The sequence below is a fragment of the Lampetra planeri genome, chromosome 28, assembly GCF_965212315.1.
Source record: "Lampetra planeri chromosome 28, kcLamPlan1.2.h2, whole genome shotgun sequence".
Taxonomy (NCBI): domain Eukaryota; kingdom Metazoa; phylum Chordata; class Hyperoartia; order Petromyzontiformes; family Petromyzontidae; genus Lampetra; species Lampetra planeri.
The window spans coordinates 4,819,987-4,837,167 of NC_136134.1; the positions used below are offsets into that span (position 1 = coordinate 4,819,987).

At 44.8% G+C, this 17,181-nt stretch overlaps 1 protein-coding gene across 1 annotated transcript in view; it reads right to left on the bottom strand.

The window, feature by feature from the left end:
- The window catches only part of VEPH1 (ventricular zone expressed PH domain containing 1), a 187,999-nt gene that overhangs the window by 117,660 nt on the left and 53,158 nt on the right, over positions 1-17,181 (bottom strand). The window contains exon 3 of the mRNA XM_078607698.1: positions 13,563-13,775. Coding sequence (XP_078463824.1) covers positions 13,563-13,775 — 213 coding nt within the window. The remainder of the gene's footprint in view (positions 1-13,562; positions 13,776-17,181) is intronic.

Here is a 17,181-nt window from a genome sequence, read left to right on the forward strand (position 1 = left end):
GACCGAAGAGGCAATTCTGAGGCACGGAGGTGAGCTCAGTGTCAGGTCGCGTCGCGCGGTTCCAGGGAGACTCGCGGTTAAATGTCGAGCTGAAGAGGTGGTATTTGAACGAAGAAAATTATTGTTCGTTACGGATGTGAATAGGGATGGCGCTCCAAATGACGGGGGCTGCGACGGAGGTTCTAAATGTATACGATATTAGACGTGTATAGCACACGTATAGCATGTGTAGTTCGGTAGACTTGGAGAGCTGTTTAGTTGTGGTTGAGGCCATATGTACCTGCGGTGACATCCACACGGGTAGCTTGCCTCTTCAATTGGTTCCCCCAAATCAATCCCAACCACAAGCTTCTGCTGTAAACACTCGCTGGAGATGTTTACGGTCAAACGTCCAGTACTTCGCAATTCGCAGGAAACACAAATGACACGCGCACTGAAAGCATGCTCGGTGTGTGTGTTACTCAGAAGACGTGTGGCAGCATTAAGAACTCAGTCGCACACTTAAACTGAATTTACTTTGCTTTGTACATTGAATTTGAAAAGCAATTGTTCTTCTTTATAACGCCAACTGACAGCTCACTGAAACAGTGTTCCTGTCGCAAAATATATTCTCTTTTTTTTATCAACATTGAGGCGCCAGAAGAATAATGTACACACACTGACAAGTCGTGGTGGATTATCCAACAATAACACCGCATTTCAATGAACCGCAGAATTCGAGCATATACTCCAATTGTCAGCCACCCACCCTCACCACTCACCCCATTTCTACTCTTTTAAACAACTCAAGTGGGCTGCCAACTCGTGCCAGAGCCCGAGTTCTCATCTCACCACCCGGGGCCTGCTCTGATTTCTACGTCAGAATTTGGATCGAGTGTAAATGCGAGTTTCTGGCAAAGACCTGCCCAACTTCGTGCGGTAACTCAAGTAGTTCAGAATCATTTTTTTTTATTTAAAGCTTTTGTGACTGCAGGGATTCATAGTCTTGGTTCTTTCGGTAAAGTCACGTAGAAGGGAAATAATAAAATAATAAAATAACATTTACATATATAAAAACCGTAACTTTTTTCAAATTTTCTTGCTGTGGATTTCAAACCTGATGATGATTGCTTGTGTTGCAGTCGAAACGTCGTGAGAATTTTTATTGTTTTATATTTATATTATTTTATTATTTCCCTTCTACGTGACTTTACCGAAAGAACCAAGAATATCATTATTTTTGTTTAAATGTATGTATACTGGAGGAATTCGATTAGCTATAAAAACTATTTTTCACAGATGTCGAGTAGGAGCGGATCAGAATTTTTACGACAACAACCAATACAAAAACACGATAGGAGTGCAAAGTATACGGAAGGTAAGCAAATAACCAAAAATATATACAAAGTAAACTAAACTATTTAATTTTACCAGGTAAAGCCCACTGAGCTATTAGCTTCCAATTCAGAAGCGACCTGGTCACAAATGCTAGCTCAAACGAAGTGGCTTATCATGCGAAAATCTGAAGCAGCCAAATTAATCTAATAATAATAATGAAAACGCTTGGTGGATGGTGAATCGACACATGTCTAATATCGGTTACAGCAGTAAGTTTTTTTTTACATATATATCAATATATCCCATAACGCTCGCCTATATCTCACAACGCACGTGCGTAGCGCTACGTCTGCGGGGGGGAATGGATCCGTGCCGTGGAATTCGTTTCGCAGGCGTCACAGGAAGCTGCCTGCCGCCGTCTAACAACTCCTCTCTCGGGCGCTGCATTGCATCACCACGCAGCCGGAGCGAAGCACCACGCGGGGTTCAGCATCCTGCGACGAGCCCTAACGTCTTTCGCTGGGCCAGATGTCAAATCCGGAGATGCCGGGAGGAGCTCTTTCGCAAGCGAGCCAAGTTTTTCTTGGTTCGTACGGCCTGGCGATGTAGATCATGCAGAGCATCTACGACTACGATGTCGCATTCGTGTGGTCGTGCCAGAGACAGCCGCGTTAGGAGCGGCGGAGTGTATCGCTGTGATGATGTCTCCTTTGTAGTTGTGGATCGGGCATTGCGTCGTTATACGTTGCACGGTCCGTTCTGGATGACCTACAGTCGCACGCTACCGGAGAGATTTTTTAAATTTCCATTTGTGCATCGTCAGGTATCCGCATCTGCTGCCATGGTTTGTGTAGTGGATGGCGGTTTTAGGGTGGATCTTGAGCTTCGTGGAAAATAAAATTCAGGGATTTTCTGCGTTGTAACTTTCACAAGGTTCTTTGAACTTCATTCAACTCGCATCATTGAAGGTTTAGCGCATGGGTCCAAAATGGCTTAGAGAGCCAAGTGTAATCAATTAACACGGCATTTAAACAAAAAATGTATTGTTATTTTACACGATGCGGAAATATGGTTAGAAAGCACAGACCGTGCCACGACACACTGGATGCCATGTTTGTTCTGAAGAGTAAAATTACCCCCCCCCCCCACCCTTGTCACCGTTAGCAAGTGCTGGATATGTCCTCGGTCCCACGGTGGGGAGTGGCGATGCGGCTGTGGTTCGATGGTTTACACGCCAGACTTGGCAATTCACAGTTAACCAGTTCCATTTTTCGGCGCGTCAGTTGAACCAATGGGAACGTTTCTTAAATCCCATCGCCTCTGTTCACCGAGCAATATATATGGATAGCAACATTAGCTGATCGGCAGGCCGCGTATGGTAGGCTAATGTATGGGTATTCCCACATCTTCCAAGATATCTTGCCGGCATAGAAGAGTGGCCCAAAACAACCTCTAGAGGGGCCCTCTAGAGCTCTCTCTCTGTAGAATAAAGACAAAGACCCCCCCCCACCCATATAGCCTCACCAGATTATGGGGCAAGTGCTACGAGCAAACACCTATGAAGGCCGGCACGGCACACGAGGCCAGTACCACGCCCGGCCACCTTTATCTCCCGAGTGGCAATGTTTACACATCGCTCCAGGTACTCGTTTGAGGCTGAGTCGACCTAGGGGAGGCCTAGAACCGGTTCAGATAATCGTAATTGGTGTTGGTCACGAGCAGGAATCGAACTCGTTTCATTAGGTTCATAGCGCCGCGCTCTTACGACTGCACCACCACTCCCCACTCTCTATGACGTTCGGGCATCCACACAGAGTTCTCCACAGAACAACCACTCTATAGGATAACCACTCTATAGGACGACCACTCTATAGGACGACCACTCTATAGGATGACCACTCTATAGGATGACCACTCTATAGGATGACCACTCTATAGGACAACTACTCAATAGGATGACCACTCTATAGGATGACCACTCTATAAGATGACCACTCTCTCAAACAACCACTCTATTGGATGACCACTCTATAGGGCAATCACTCTATAGGATAAGCACTGCAGCCTCTCTGTATAGCATAACCACTATATAGGACAACCACTCTATAGGATAACCACTTTATAGGACACACACTCTATAGGATAACCACTCTATAGGATAATCACTCTATAGGATAACCACTTTCTAGTATAACCACTCTATAAGACAACCACTCTATAGGATAACCACTCTATAGGACAACCACTCTATAGGATAAGCACTGCAGCTTCACTCTATAGAATAACCGCTCTATAGGACAACCACTCTATAGGATAATCACTCTATAGGATAACCACTCTATAGGACAACCACTCTATAGGATGACCACTGCAGCTTCTCTCTATAGCACAACCACTCTATAGGATAACCACTCTATAGGACAACCACTCTATAGGATAACCACTTGCAGCCTATAGCTCTACCGAACTGAGTGATGTCCCAGCCTCCGTGCGTGCCTATAGAGTTTCGGCAGAAGAGTTGGATGACAAAATCTGTTTGCCTTCTCATCCAACAGAGATGCATATTTAGAAGTGTGAAGAATACTTGTCAACCGACATCCTGGAAACGCTTGCAAATGAGATGTTCCACATCGCGAGGGTTTGTCTGGGTGAAAGATTGTTTTACTTCAAAAGAAAATGCAGTCACGTGTGTACGTAAGTTCTTGTACATGTAATCATTTCATTTCATGTCTTTGTTGGTGTCAGTTTTGTTTTGTTTCACAGAGTTCCGTGGATGACTCCACACCAGCAGCACGCGTCTCGATAAATCACTGTGACCATTATTTGAAGCTGTAATTGAACAAAACTACACTCAATTGTAGCACTCAAATTATTGCCTAACAACATTCGAACAAAAACCTCCAACAAATCGCAAATTGCATGATCGTTTCAAATGGAATATCCTGTCGTAAAAACACAATTGTGGAGTACACACATACACACACACGTAAAGTAATGTCTTCGTGTAATCGTTTCCATATTTGCTGACTCTTGACGGCCGGTTCCTGTAAAACGGGAGACGTCTTGAGAGTTGAGCAATCTGTTTTCAAGGAGTTGGCAACAGGTGCAAATGATTACAGGAGCAAGGAGGAGGGCACTTGGAGTCTCCCAAAATGAGGCCAAACGAAAGGTCGTCAATCCACATCGAGTACAGGGAGACACCGGGGCAAACCGTACGAGTACAGCCCCTCGCAGCGTGGGCAATTAAATACATCACGGTAACTGATTAATGGCTCAAATTGCCGTACATGCGTAGGTCATGCCAAGGAAGCCGATTAATCAGTTCTTAGACGAATGCATAATATTCCAAGCCAAACTATGTCAAGTGATGTTATGCATTCCGTGGAGATTAACTCGTGAAAAAAAAAGTTTTCAAAAAATGTGCAGCGCTTGCTCGCATCACCGCTGGCCGTAGCGCTTGGTTTAAGACGGAGCTCTTTGAGAACCCCTATAGAGGGTGGAGATTTTGGCCTACTCTTCCACGCTAGCCAGATGTCTTGGAAGAGATCGAAGTATCCGCACTTTACCCCACCACACAGGACCTGCATGCCGACTGACTCTAGTGTACCTGTTTAATCTGCTGGGTAGACAGAGGCGTGGGAGATTTAAAAATAAACTTGCACCATTCTTGCAGCTGCCTTGCCGGGAGATTGAACCGGCGGCAAGCCACGGCAGCCTCGCCAAAGCATGTAACGCCTTAATGTAACAATTATTACATAATTATAATGTCATTTATTTACCCAGGAAAGCCCTTCATGCGTCCAAAGTCCCCTTTTCCAGTGGGTCCTGAATTGGGATGTTTCGCCAGTTCTATTTACTTTGTGTTTGGCATGTGGGTGGACAAACAAAGTATCTGGGAAGAATTTACACTATGAGACCTCCTTTACCAGTGGCAAAATATAGTAGTAGGTTTTTACCCTTTAAACTGGTACAAAATTGACACCTTTATACAAGGCATCATGTTTGCAATAACCGCAACACAAGCAGTCAAAATGCAAACAAAAAGAAACAACTCTGATAATGGTAATGATACGCACTGTCCCTGAAGTTATACAAGGCATCATGCAAACATGATGCCTTGTATAAAGGTGTCATTTTTGTACCAGTTTAAAGGGTAAAACCCTACTACTATCTGGGAAGACTCAAGTTCTGTAACTTGGTCATGCTCAAATTTCGGCGGAGTTAAATTCACTTTCAAATACGTAATCAACGGGGCTATGCGTTAATTGTGTGTTGACCGACTCTCTGTGTTGCATTACATTACATTTCGATATTTTACTAGGTTATTTAATTTTTGTGTGTCTTTCTCCTGATTTTCAAGCTTGCGTGCCGTGCCGCGTCGTCATCTTACTTGCAGCATCACGTTGTCGTCCACTCATTGATATGCTATTTTTTTCTCTGCCTCCTCCCTCTCTCCGCCCCCGCCCCCCTCTCTATATTTAAGGCCCCGTCACAGAAACGACCTCTCTCTTTGTGCCGATATGTGTCCTCTCTCTGTGTGTCCTTGGGATGTCTGTCTGCTTGTATGTCTGTCTATAGTTTTCTAGTTAGATTTTTGTTGCTATTTCTTTTATGCCTGATGATGATTGCTTGTGTTGCAATCGAAACGTCGTAATATGCTATTATTTAATTTATTATTTTATCTTTAGACGTGACTTTACCGAAAGAACCAAAGAATAATTCCTGCAGTCACGAAAGCTCCAAAATTTAAATTAAGATTAAATTCACGACTCCACTTCCGGACTGAATCTCCACAATGCCTGGGGTTTCCAGGCAGTCCCCATGAGTTGCAATGACGACATCCTTCTGGTGAGGCCTCAACGCTGCCGAGTCTCTGAGCTCTGATGAGATCGGGCACATTCCTGGTGACGTAAACATGACACTAATGAATTATTTTACGAAATGTATTTTATTGAATTGGTGATTGGGCCAAGGAATGCACTGTCAGGGGTTGCAGCTTGTTTGTCCTTACAATAACCAATGTTCTCACAATACACTGTGCTAGCAATTTTTTTTATATTAGTGGGAATGTAAATTTATTTATTTCGTACTTTATTGGTACTCAGTAGGGAATATTACATCACTAAGCATGTGCTTATTTAAAAACTGCCCATCGGAAATATTTTTTTACGTAATTCTCATCAGGCCCCATGATTTTTAGTGCAGAGTTCAAATCTTAGTACCTCTTTCTCTCTGGCCTCTCGCTTTATATGCTGTGCTCGAATAACCATGTCGCTCTTAATTTGGTTTTACCAGGTGAGGCTCATAGAGCTATACAGCTCTTTTTCAGAAGGAAGCTGGCCACAAATGATAGCTCAACGAAGTGGCTTATCATGTGGAAATGTATTCCAGACAAATACTCGAAACGCGTGTTTCTAAATATGGAGGGGAAAACCGGAGGTCTCCGAGAAAAATCCACGCGACCACAGAAAGAACACGCAAACTCCAAATATACAGCAGGCGTCAAGGACGGGATCGAACCCACTTCCTCCTGCATACCAGGAGAGGTAGTTAACATCTCGCTGCCGTGGAATATATAAATATCACTCGCTACCGATGTTATCCCCTGGCCAGGATCGAACTCAGCTCGCTGGATTCATGACGCAGTGTTATAACCACTGCGTCACCGCTCCGCCCTGGTTTTCACACAAGCATGGATTAAACAGTTTGTGGCTAATCTAAAATATCCACTTACAAACTCTGAGCCATATAGAGGCTATTGGCATCATCAGTTTAATCGGTGTTCCATTAGTTTCACGGGTGCTACGATAGTTTTATGATAATTAAATTTATTACACAACTTTAACGCCCCAATAAAGTAGACATTTGAGCAATAAATCCATTCATTTTATAGTCAATACATTAGTTCAGCCTTAACTGATTTGTACAGCAGTAAAACGTGTATATTTTGCACGTTGTATTTGTGATGTTCACATTGAAAGGATGACCGATGTTTGTCTAATACCATCGATTCCAATTAATCATCTTCACCGTTTACTTTGTGAAAACCTCACAATACCAGCCGAGCGCTCATTGCAATGCATTACTTTTGCTTTCAGCATGGGCTGACCTCCCAATGGCCCTGTCAGCATGGCTATGAAAAGCTCTGCCCTGCACGCTTATGCAAGAGACAGATGTTAGTGATACAGCACAGGCAGTGGTGCACAAGCAAAATAACACTGCCCTGTGTAGGAAATCAAAACGTACGATATGCAGTGTTTTCGGCAACGATTCTTCTTCGTTATCTCTCTGCTACGAAGAACGACCATTACCCCTAGCGTTGCCTGATATGATATTATTACATATTATTTTTTCATATAAAGGTCGCAGTGTTATTGACGAATGTGTTGGAGTTCATTTTTTTCTCTCCTGCGCGAGGTGGACATTATAAGGGAAGGGGGGGGGGGGTAGACCAATATTTATTTCTCAGAGCCTCTTGGTCAACCTCTGGTGAGCCGAGCTGTAACCGTGCAGTCAATAACGTTGAGCGGGGGGGGGTCACCGTCGCCATTTATAATCCAGACCGGGACACGAAGCCACTTTGTGGGCGATGCACTCTTAATCCGTGTGAAGCCGTGATGGCATCATCTTGCCCTGTGGGAGACCGGAAGGAAGCAAGGAAGGCTTCTTCACAATACTGGCGACCCGCCTGATGAAGCCGGCTGCTGCAATCACCAACGAAACGTCGAGCTCGAATTGTAAACGCGTTGCGTGCGCTGACTCGCCATCGCGCCGATGTGCTGAAGTAATCGCTAATTGGCATATTGTGTTCACGTGACAAGCCTTACTAATTGGCTGTGGTGGTGGTGGTGGAGTTTAGGACACAAAAAAACTTTATTACGGACATTAAAACATGACCCATTACACACGCTATGCATTTATTTTCTTGACTCAAAACCATCGCCTCACCCACTTACCCCACTCACTCCTCTCCTTGCTGTTGCCCTATGCAAGCCCCAAACATTTTCCGGCCATTTCAACTCCTCAAAAAGACCCCCCCCCCCCCCCTATTGTTTACGCCGAGTTTACCCAAGGTCACGTGACCTTCCCGTGGCCAAAAAAAAAACTGTAATGGGATCGTGGACCCTTTTTTCCAGCACAGAGAGACGCAACAATAAATTACTCCAGAGCCCCGCTGGGGGTTTTATCGTGTATTTCCACACCCCTGCTTTGCTGCTGAAAGAGGGGAGGGGGGCCACGTTGGGACAATGGCTTTGGTGGGGATCCATGCCCCTGGCTCAATGTCCGTTGCTGCCCATAAAGCAGCAGAGATAGACTGCGTTGCGTTAGAGTGCACGTGTGCTATGTTGTACGCGTGCATTTACATCCACTCCACTGCTGGATAAGGGCCTTGTTCTACTGTACTTCTATGCTCTGACATTAACTCTCCCCACCTTCACCAAAAAAACCCGCATTGTCCAGCGGGGGGGGGGGGTATGATCGACTAAATCCATGGCCCAGGAGGGGTGAGGAGGCCCTTATCCAGCAGCGCCGTAACAAAGGACTCTCTCTAGTGGCAATTACGAAACAAAAAAAGGCAGTGGATTAATTGTGTCATAAATATTATCACTGATATTAAAATAGTATCATTAAATAAATATTTGAGTTTTGTTACGTGTTGATATATCTATCTTGATGAAACATGTCCAGTAACATTTCGTGCTGTTATAATTATTGTATCAGATATGATACTGACATAAATGACGTAATGCATGTTGCTGTACAATTATTTAAAGCTTAAAAACTGTTAAATAGTTTTCGGCTTTGTGCTTTTAAGGAAGTGTAGGTCAAAAGTAATTCAGTCGAAGGCTTTGTAACCAGAAAGAAAAAGATTGGAATTGAACGGAATTTATATTCAGACAAAATACGTCTCCAGTCTTCTTGGTTCTTTCGGTAAAGTCACGTAGAAGGGAAGTAATAAAATAATAAAAATAAAACATAATAAAATTATTCTCACGACGTTTCGGCCACAACGCAAGCAGCCGTCTTTACCGAAAGAACCAAGAAGATGAATCCCTGCAGTCACGAAAGCTTTAAATCGAAATTTATACGTCTCCAGTGTCTGACAATGCGGTTATAGATGTCTCCTAGACACAACAGACTCCATGCTGCCAAGTCCAGCAGACCCATGGGGCCTGTGGCTCCAAGATATATTAATGAACCAATAACATTTCGATTTAAAGCTTTCGTGACTGCAGGGATTCATATTCTTGGATCTTTCGGTAAAGTCACGTAGAAGGGAAATAATAAAATAATTAAAATAAAACATAACAAAAATCTCACGACAGGACGCTGTCTTTCCGACAGACCTGGTCTTCACCTGAGGACGGCTGCTTGTGTTGTGGACGAAACGTCGTGAGAATGTTATTATTGTTTTATTTTTATTATTTTATTATTTCCCTTCTACGTGACTTTACCGAAAGATCCAAGAACATGGTCAAATCAAACAAAAACTCCATTCTGTGTCTCCACATCATCATCATGATCATGATCAGCAGCCATGGTCAATCCACTGCTGGATGAAAGCCTCAAGTCACCACCACCTCTCATAGTTCCACGAGACAACAACACACCCAGCACCTGCACACGAGCCAGTTTCATCGCTCCATTTCCTCAGAGGCCATCCTCTCAGACACATTCTTGGCGTGTCTCCATATACCAAAATATGTGTATATATATATAAACATACGTTGGCTTTCAAGACCAATATAATCCAGCAGAATGTATTAAAGCACACAAACTCTGGACCAGTTTCGACCTTCTGGGTGTCATCAGTAGTCAGGCTTGTTCAACAAATGCTGCTGGATTCCCAGGAGTTATTGGCAAGAGCACTCTATCGAAACTATTGGGACCACATTCAACGCAAAATTCGTTCCCGTTTACATGCGGAGACAGAACGGAGTTCTGCTTATAAAATGCGTTTACCCATAATGCTCTGAGAACAAGGTCACTCATTGCTGTCCGCTCCAATTACCACTGTTTCAGCTCCGATTATAATCCATGGTGAATTTGTCAGCACATTTGACTTACAATCCAGAGGTCGCCGGTTCGATTCAGTCGTCCGGCGCAGCGGCTGAATTAACCCCCCCCCCACCCCCATCACGTCTCTATACACCCAGCGATCAGCTGGTCGTGTGTGGTGGGATAAAGTGTGCGTACCCCCACTTCTTCCAATACGTCTGTCCAGCATGTGAAGAGTAGACAAAACACTTTCTCGAGCTCCCCTTAAGAGAAGCCCTTTCCTCCAGCAGCGGTGTGATCAAGAAATTGCAGGGCTGCACCATTTCCCTGTTATCCGGCGGCAAGAGCTTTCCTGTCGAGCACACACAGAGCCTTGCGTAGATGATCATTCCCATTGCCTTTCCTGCTTGGGGCCATGCCGGCGTGGGTTTAATAAAAAAAAAATCGCCCGTTGACACAAGCAGAGCGAGCAGCTGGAGATTCATCACGGTAAGAGGGCTGGCAAGTAATTCCACACGCAGAGAGGTCCTTATTCTCGCGGTGTCCACGTAGAGAGAACTGTGTGGGCTCTCCTTCCGTTGCACTGCACGTGCGTCTGGCTTAGAGAATGAGAAATGGCGGGCGCGCGTGTACTCTGGAAGTGCTGATGATCGCAATTTTTGCCTGCTGGCTCAAGATAAATGAACACACAAAGTAATTTTGTGAACGAAATATTGTACATTTACATTAGAATATTACTTTTAAAGTTAAGGGGTGGTGTAGACCGTGCCCATCATCTCTACAGGTGTCGGTAAAATACATACCACTTTGTGATTATTATACTGTATATCGAGACTGGCTCCTGCCATAGTAATGTGCAATTTCCATCACTGGCTCAGGTCCATGAACACGGATTAACGGCTGAATCTTCTTCTTCCACGCATTTGTTCCACTCATGTGGGCTGAATGGAGACACTTTGACTGTCACTTGACTTTTTGGAGAGGCAGCAGTGTTTAACATGGGAAGAATCGTCCCCTGCCATGAAAATGTGGAACTTCCACCGTGGGTATTGGATCACGAGCAAAAACAAGCACACTCTGCTCGTTTGAGCGTGTGAAAAATTGTGATGTCTTCACTGCGGATTCACTTGAACGCTGTTGTGTGGAGTATTTGCGGATTGTTCATGGCATCGTAAGAGCGGCTTGGAAGGAAAATAATAGCTCGAAGCACTCGGGAAAAGTCACCAAGTTGTTTTTTTTTAAAGGACAGCTAGAAAAAATATTCGACCAAAAAGGTATATTGAAGAATGTCCTTTGAAAGCCACTCGGTAAAGTTGGGCGTAGAATATGAGACAGCGGATTGAGGAACGCTATAGCAGGAAACGCAAGTGAGGAGATGTTTGATTTTAAAATCTGTCCGGCCAACCATAGATTTGGGAGAGATAATGAAAATGCAATGGGAATTGCTTTTAAACACGGCACTCTTTTTGACAGAGAATGCTTATGACAGATTGTCAAGACACGTAGTTTGGAGACATCTAAGAGCACGGGGGAATTGGAGAGTATGTGTTGGGAGGAATTTACCGTCATTGGCTAGAGCCGTGTTCAAATGCCCATGGCAGTGTCGGACTGGCTTACGATAAAAAGAGGTCTGTGACAGGGGAGTGTTCAGTCTCCAGTTCTATCGATCATTGTGATCAATACAATCTTGGGAAAGGTTCAGGAAGGATGATGCATCAGCCGGGCGATGACTGCGTTGTGGTGCAGAAGCTAAGGTAGAAGATAAGGGCACCACGGTAGCGAGATGTTAACTACCTCGCCTGCTATGCAAGGAGTCGTGGGTTCGATCCCGACCGTGACACTTGTATATTTGGAGTTTGCATGTTCTCTCTCCCCGTGGTCGCGTGAACGTTTCTCCGGGTCCTACGGGTTTTCTCTCCACATTTAGAAACACGCGTTTAGAGTATTTGGCTGCAATACATTTCCACATGATGATAAGCCACTTCGTTGAGCTTTCATTTGTAGCCAGGTCCACTTCTGAAAAAGAGCTATACATGCTGAGTGGGCCTTATCTAGTAACATAACATGAATAAAGAGAGACATGGTGATTTGGGGGGGGCGGTGTGAGGCGACAAATTATGGGAAATTAATAAGGGAACTTGGTAGTAGGGTCTTCTAAAGCATACACATCGAGATATTACTGTGAGTTAAAAGCAGTGTCTGCACAAAGAGACCGACAATGCTGATGATGACAGTGATGATGATGATATACACAAACATATGTTGTCTACCAATCAACCCCAGCAGTACCTGGACACACAGACCAGCGATACTGGTGATGACTGTGGTGACGATGATGGTATGGTGGTAGTGGTGGTAGTGTTGGTGATGATAATAGTAGTGATGGTAACAATGACGATGAACAGGATGATGACGTCTCTGAACCACAACCACAGCACCGCACCTGCAGGACACAGATGGTGATGATGACGGTGATGATGACGATGGTGATGACGATGATGACATCTCTGCACCGCACCTGTAGGACACAGCTGGTGATGGTGATGATGATGACGGTGATGATAATGTTGGTGGTGGTGGTGATGATGATAATGGTGGTGGTGGTGGTGATGGTGATGGTGATGATGGTAGTGGTGGTGGTGATGATGATGAAGTCTCTGCACCACATCTGCAGCCTCCACACCTGCAGGATCGAGCTGGTGATAACGGTGATGATGGTGGTGATGGTGGTGGTGTTGATGATGATGATAGTGGTGATGATGGTGGTGGTGGTGATGATGATAATGATGATAACAGTGAAGGTGATGATGACTGTGGTGATGATGATGATGATAACGGTGATGATGATGATGGTGGTGGTGGTAATGATGACGGTGGTGATGATGACGATGACGACGACCCACACCTGCAGGATGCAGCTGGTGACAACGGTGATGATGGTGGTGATGATGGTGGTGGTGGTGGTGATGATGATAACGGTGAAGATGATGATGACTGTGGTGATGATGATGATGGTGATGATGGTGGTGGTGGTGGTGATGATGATGATAACAGTGAAGATGATGATGACTGTGGTGATGATGATGGTGGTGATGATGATGATGATAAAGGGTGGTGATGATGATGACGATGGTGATGATGATCATGATAACGGTGATGATGATGATGATAACGGTGATGATGGTGGTGGTGATGATGATGGTGGTGATGATGACGATGGTGGTGACGACGACGACGACCCACACCTGCAGTACGCAGCTGGTGATGTCCGCGGCCACCTTTGCGTGCGGCGAGTCCCCGCGTGGCGCGTGCGCGAGCGCCCTCTCGAGGCAGGCTCCCCACAGTGACGCGAGCGACGGCGCGTGCCTCTCCACGGAGCGCGTCTCGCGCAGCGCGGCCGTCACGCGCGTGATGCAGATCTCCACCACCGCCTGGTCGTTGTCGCTCCGCAGGTAGAGCTGCGGAGCGGAGGGGGTGCCACGGTGGGGGACATGTCAACTGCCTCGACCCCGAGGGGCAACTTGTAGAGAGGGTCTCCGTCGTGGGTTTCGATGCCGAACCCTGACGACGCAATGCGTTTTCTTTCCGTGGTTGTTCCACCTGGTGAAGATCGCTTGTGTTGCGATCGAAACCTCGTGATTTATTTTATTTTATTTCTACCTCCGCGACTCTACCGAAAGAACCGAAGAGTATGGATTCCTGCAGTCACGAAAGCTTCAAATCAAGATTGTATATATTTCCCTTCTACGTGACTTTATCGAAAGAACCAAGAAGATGAATCCCTGCAGTCACGAAAGCTTTAAATCGAAATTCAAGCTTGTATATTTGGAGTTTGCGTCTCTCTCTCTCTCACCGTGGCCGCGTGGATTTTAATCTCCGGGGTTTTCCCCTCCACGTTTAGCTGCGTGCGTTTTGGAGTATTTGGCTGCTATACATGTCCACATGGATAAGTCACTCCGTTGAGCTATCATTTGTGGCGAGGTCACTTCCGATAAAGAGCTACACAGCTCTGTGGGCCTTGCCTGCTCAAATACAAATGTGTTTATCTTTTAATCGAGCGCAGGGCAAGGGACAGAAGAAGAGGTTCACACATCACCACTGTCACGGCTGCTATAGCGGCAGGTGGCACGATTTGAGCATCATCATCACCTGCTAATGATAGTGATGATCATGTTAAGTTTCATATATGTTGCGTCGTTGTTCGCGCAATTTGCATCTCACAATCGCCGAGGATCCGCAGACAAATTGGAAGGCTGCGGCGAGGCCGTGAGATGGTGCTCTCAACGATTGGCCAAAGTTCTGCAGTCCTCTACATATTAAGATGTTTTTTTAACAATTAATTAGTGTCCAATCATGCGGGAGGAAACCGGAGCAGATTTGGAGAAAATTCACACGTGCGAGGATGCAACACTCTATCTCGTACAGAACGAACAGATGACATTAGTCCGAACTTTGTGGGTAAACCAGTGTATGGCGCTTGCTCAAAGCCGACGGGAAGGGAGTTTCACACGAGATTTGTGTGAGCCACCGTCCCCCGCCTCCACAGCGCTGGGATTGCAGGCCACGTACATAGCCGCCACAACTCGGCATAGACACCCGATGTCGCGCCTCGAAATGTGCCCGTGTGTATGTGTGTTGAACTTCTTTCGCGCCGTACGTAGCCAGCCGCGCTAATCGGAGGTGCGCGGGAAACGTCGTGATTTATTATTTTATTTTATTTCTATTATTACTTTTATTAATTTTAATTTTATTTTTTTACCTACGTGACTTTACCGAAAAAACCTAAGAGTGTGAGCGGGAAGGACGACAGACTAAACACAAAAAAAGCAGTTCTCAAGAGATGAGTTTTCAATCTGGATCATTTCAAAGTGCTTAGCTCCAGTGGCTTCCTAACATCGGAAGGAAGAGCGTTCCAGACGTGCGATGCGGTGACCACCATCTTTGTTCGACGTTCTAGCCAAAAGCCACCGCCGCAGCGGGGATGACTGGAGTTCGCGTGATGGTTTATGCTCCGTGACGGGATCAGCGAGGTATCGTGGTTCATCTGTGTGACAAGCACTTTGTGCGTGACAGCACCGTCACTTCTCAGAGCACCCAACGCGTATACCGGCACTTGTCACTGACTGCGCCTCACACAAGAATAAAAAAACAAGTCCCGAAGCACTCACATAGTGAAGGAACACAGCACATCACAGAGGAGACACTCAGCTCCAATGAACCGATAAAGATTGTGCGCACTAAAGTGTATAACAAACTAACGCTTAGAACTCGCATATCGTGACTGTTGCATGCTTAACATACGCGAAGTAAATTTCGATTTAAAGCTTTCGTGACTGCAGGGATTCATCTTCGTGGTTCTTTCGGTAAAGTCACGTAGAAGGGAGATAATAAAATAATAAAAATAAAACATGATCAAAGAATAAAAATAAAACGTAATAAAAGAATAAAAATAAAACATGATAAAATAATAAAAATAAAACATAATAAAATAATAAAAATAAAACATAATAAAATAATATAATTCTCACGACGTTTCGACCACAACGCATTATTATCTCCCGTCTACGTGACTTTACCGAAAGAACCAAGAAGAAGAAAAAAAAGATACGCGAAGTACAACATTGAATGACGTTTAAAAGAAGGTGAGTTGTCAAACATTGTACGTACGGGGGCATTGCTTTCGAGTGTGCAGGCGCTGCAACTGCACCAAGTGACCGTGCCGGCGATGCCGAACCAGTGAGTTTGAGTCTCTAGTTCTGGCTCCAGTGCCCTCTCGTTACCGCAGCCGTGCCCATGGTTGTCATCTCTTCATCGCGATGTTCGCCTTGCGAATGGCACGCAATTCCTACTCTCTCTCACTCTCTCTTCGCTTTCTCGACACAGGCACTGTTTGGCATGCTCGCTGACATTCTCTCAACGTCTAATCGAGCTTTGCAACTCGCAGTTGGCCGCCAAAGTGTTGGTTCTCGTTTCGATTTAAAGCTTTCGTGACTGCAGGGATTCATCTTCTTGGTTCTTTCGATAAAGTCACGTAGAATGGAAATAATAAAATAATTAAAATTAAACATAATAATATAATTCTCACAGAGTCTGTCTTCTCAACAGACCTGTTCTTCACCTGAAGACGGCTGCTTGCGTTGTAGCCGAAACGTCGTGAGAATTATTTTATTGTTTTATTTTTATTATTTTATTATTTCCATTCTACGTGACTTTACCGAAAGAACCAAGAAGATGTTGGTTCTCGCCTTAAAACATTTATGCCCACCGTCCAGGGTCGGGTCATGCCCTCTCAAGAAACAAACTTTCTCATTTTTAAGATAATTCTTTTTTTATTTCCCTTCTACGTGACTTTACCGAAAGAACCAAGAATATGAATCCATGCAGTCACGAAAGCTTTAAATCGAAATTTCTATTTTTATAAGAGGAAATAGTATTTTCTGATCGTGGGCGTATTTACTCATCACGGTACTACTTTTAGTTTTTGAGTTTTAAATGGAAAGACAAACATACAAATATCTTTGAAGAATTCAATAGTGGTAGTATGATGATGATGATGATGACGGCGGTGTGTGGATTTCCCATCGACACTGTGCATTCCCCTTGCAGACACAAATACTCAGAAATGAATTGGGCCAGCCGCATGAAACCTACCGAGGCGTTTTCTGTGTAAACAAATTATCATGACTTATGTGTTACAATTCAACTGTATCTAATTACTTACACAGTGCTGTGTGTGCGCGCGTGTGTGTTTGGCACCCGGTGTGCGTGAGAAGTTCTGCTCTTCATATTTTCAGTCTGTAAAGAAGACTTCTACTGAAAATTAATATCAGGCCAAATCATACCGGAAATGGTGCCAGAGTTGAG